Source organism: Monosiga brevicollis, genomic scaffold (assembly GCF_000002865.3).
Source record: "Monosiga brevicollis MX1 MONBRscaffold_57 genomic scaffold, whole genome shotgun sequence".
In the NCBI taxonomy this organism is placed as follows: domain Eukaryota; class Choanoflagellata; order Craspedida; family Salpingoecidae; genus Monosiga; species Monosiga brevicollis.
In genome coordinates, this window is record NW_001865093.1 from 1 (window position 1) to 2,898 (window position 2,898).

Below are 2,898 nucleotides of genomic sequence, written 5' to 3' on the forward strand. Positions count from 1 at the left end.
GCCGCGTGGTGGACTACCCCAACCTGTGGGGCTACACGCGGGAGATTTACCAGATGGAGGGTGTCAGCGCGACGTTTAACCCGCTGGAGACCAAGAAGCACTACTTTGGTACGATCCGTGCCGACAGCGCGTGAGAGATGGGCTGAGGCCAAAGTGTCCAAGGTTTATGAGCGTGTCCAAGCTGAGCTGACGACACAATTGTTTGTGTGTGCGCGCGCGTGTGTGTTCTGGCGCTTTGTATGTTGCTGTAGGTTCCCATCGCAAGATCAATCCTCTGGGCATTGTGGCCCAAGGGCCGGACAATTACGAGGCGTTGCTCAGCGAGCCCCACGGCCGCGATCGCGCCTACAATTGAAATCTCCGGGGAGGGCCAACTCCCGCTTGTATACGAGTGTGTCCATTTTTAAATTTACAAGCGCGCAACATGATGGGTCTTCTGTCGGGGTGGGTGTTTCCAAACTGCAGTCAAGTGAGCCAGGCAGGCCCTCCACCATGCATGAGCTTGTAGTGGCAACCACCCACGCGTGTAGACAGACTCTTTGATCCCTCAAGCACCATCTTCTCTCCCTCCGACCTCGTTCAAAAAGAGTCTCTGCTACACTTGCTCCTCTCCCGCTGCCCTTCCTCAGTCCCGTCACCCGCTGCCCTTGCTGCCCCGAACCTCGCAATGTTGAACACACCCTCTTATTTTGCGTAGAGATGCAAGTTGCTGCAGGGGAAATGCACCTCGGTTTTTTACTCTTCTTTAAACCGTTTATTTCGATATACGAGAAGTTAATGTAGTTCTGCTAGGAATGATGATGTAAGTTATTGCAGGAGACATATCGGTTTGTGAAGGTTGCCGTTGCAATGCTCCAGAAGGCAAACGCGCGTTCAAAGGGAACGAGCAGCACCATGACCGAACCTAAAGCTCGCCGTCAGGAATGGTCGCTCACGTCAGGAATGGTCGCTCACGTTTGGGCGGGGAATAAGATTGGTATGACCAGGCAAGTTAGCCAACGGGCTTGGAATGGCATGGCTGGCAAAGGGGCAGTACATGTTGTGCCCCATTTTTGTGGTGTAAGAGGCGAGCTGTCATGGCTGGCAGAGGGGCAGTACACGTTGTTCGTACACAAGCTTGACGGCGAGATGAATTGGCGTGAGAAAGAGAGAGAGAGAGGGTTTGAGAGAGAGGGTTTGAGAGAGAGAGTTTGAGAGAAAGAGAGTTTGAGAGAGAGAGTTAGAGAGCGAGAGTTTGAGAGAGAGAGTTTGAGAGAGAGAGTTTGAGAGAGAGAGAGTTTGAGAGAGAGAGATTGAGAGAGAGAGTTTGAGAGAGAGAGAGTTTGAGAGAGAGTTTGAGAGAGAGAGTTTGAGAGAAAGAGAGAGTTTGAGAGAAAGAGAGAGTTTGAGAGATACATAAAAAGAGAGAGACTGAGACGAATTACACTCTCGATGGGTGTGGTTGGTGCGCAGAAGAAAGAAATACACGGGGGCTCGATCGGCCGAGCCAATAGATTTGGCAGGTACGTTGGGCGTGGCGATCCGATTGACCGGCGCAAACCGTCCTTACCACCCATGAGCCCGGTCCAGTGCTTTTCTTCTTTGAAAATAAAAAAATTAAAAAAGAAGAAGAAAAAGGTGTAAACGTGTGTGTTGTGTTGCTTGCATTTTTCTTCCTTTCGGTTGTTTGCCATTGCTTTTGCTTTTGCTTGTGCTTTTGATGTTGGTGCTGCCCTTTTTTGGCAGCGGTGTCGGTATCGGCATCGGCATCGGCGGGCTGCTTGACGTGTCTTGCTTTGTGTGTGTGTGTGTGTGCGTGGTGACTGATCGTTTGTGCTTGGTACCGGACTTTCCTGGTCGGGGCCCTGCAGCGACGCCAGAACGTTTTGATTGAAAGCACTGCTGCCATTTTTTTGTTTTTTGCTTTCAGTTGACCTCACTGATCTCACCTCGCAGTCGACGACGTGCGCTGGGCAACCAAGTCCACCGGTCCTCGCCACTGTCACCGAGAACTATTGGCCAAAGGTGCGTCGTTTGGTGCACCAGGCAGAGAAGAGCAAAGGGCCCGGTGACCGGCTGCCGTTTTGGAAACGGCGCGCCTGTCGAATCCCAGTCCGAATTCTAGGTTGTCAGACGAGTTGTACTTGGAGGGGGCTCATGAGATTGGTGGTGGATAGAGAAGCAAGCAAAGCGGTTTGAAGCGGATGGTGAATAGAGAGAGATACCGTTACCATGAGTGATGATGGAAAGCAGCTGTGGGATGCGTGTAATTCAATAGATCCACAAGGGGTGTTGCAGCTGGTGACCAGTTGGGACCAACAACGTATACGACGTGCTGCCCAATACAAATTGGTACGTATGCTGTTTGGTATGATGTTGTGTGATATTGGTTACACTTTGAATATGTCACTGGATGGGGTGACGTTATGGTATAACATGGGACATATACTGCATGTTTGCATCATCCCACAGTATGGCTATACACCACTGCACAGAGCCTGCCGTAACGGTCTTGTCAAGGTGGTGGAGATGCTGTTGAAGCACGGTGCTGATGCTAAAGCCAAGACCAACGTCAGTACAGTACCTCCCTCTTCTCCCCTTTACCCCCTATGATGGTGCACCCGTACCCCATGATGATGATGATGATGATGCTGTACCTGTTCATCCCACAGGGTGGCTATACACCACTGCACATGGCCTGCCACAACGGACATGTCAAGGTGGTGGAGATGCTGTTGAAGCACGGTGCTGATACTAAAGCCAAGGACAGGGTCAGTACAGTACCTCCCTCTTCCCCCCCTTTAACCCCCCTATGATGGTGCACCTGTACCCCATGATGATGATGATGCTGTACCTGTACGTCATGCTGATGCATCATCCCACAGGGTGGCTATACACCACTGCACGAGGCCTGCGCTT

General features: G+C 51.4%; 1 protein-coding gene across 1 annotated transcript; it reads right to left on the bottom strand.

Moving 5' to 3' along the window:
* Positions 1 to 950: 950 nt before the first annotated feature.
* MONBRDRAFT_30529 (uncharacterized protein) lies at positions 951 to 1,556 on the bottom strand (the record flags this gene model as incomplete). The annotated part of the gene is made up of 1 exon (XM_001750979.1): positions 951 to 1,556. The coding sequence occupies one exon, from the start codon at positions 1,554 to 1,556 to the stop codon at positions 951 to 953; it is 606 nt and encodes a 201-aa protein (XP_001751031.1).
* Positions 1,557 to 2,898: the final 1,342 nt, after the last annotated feature.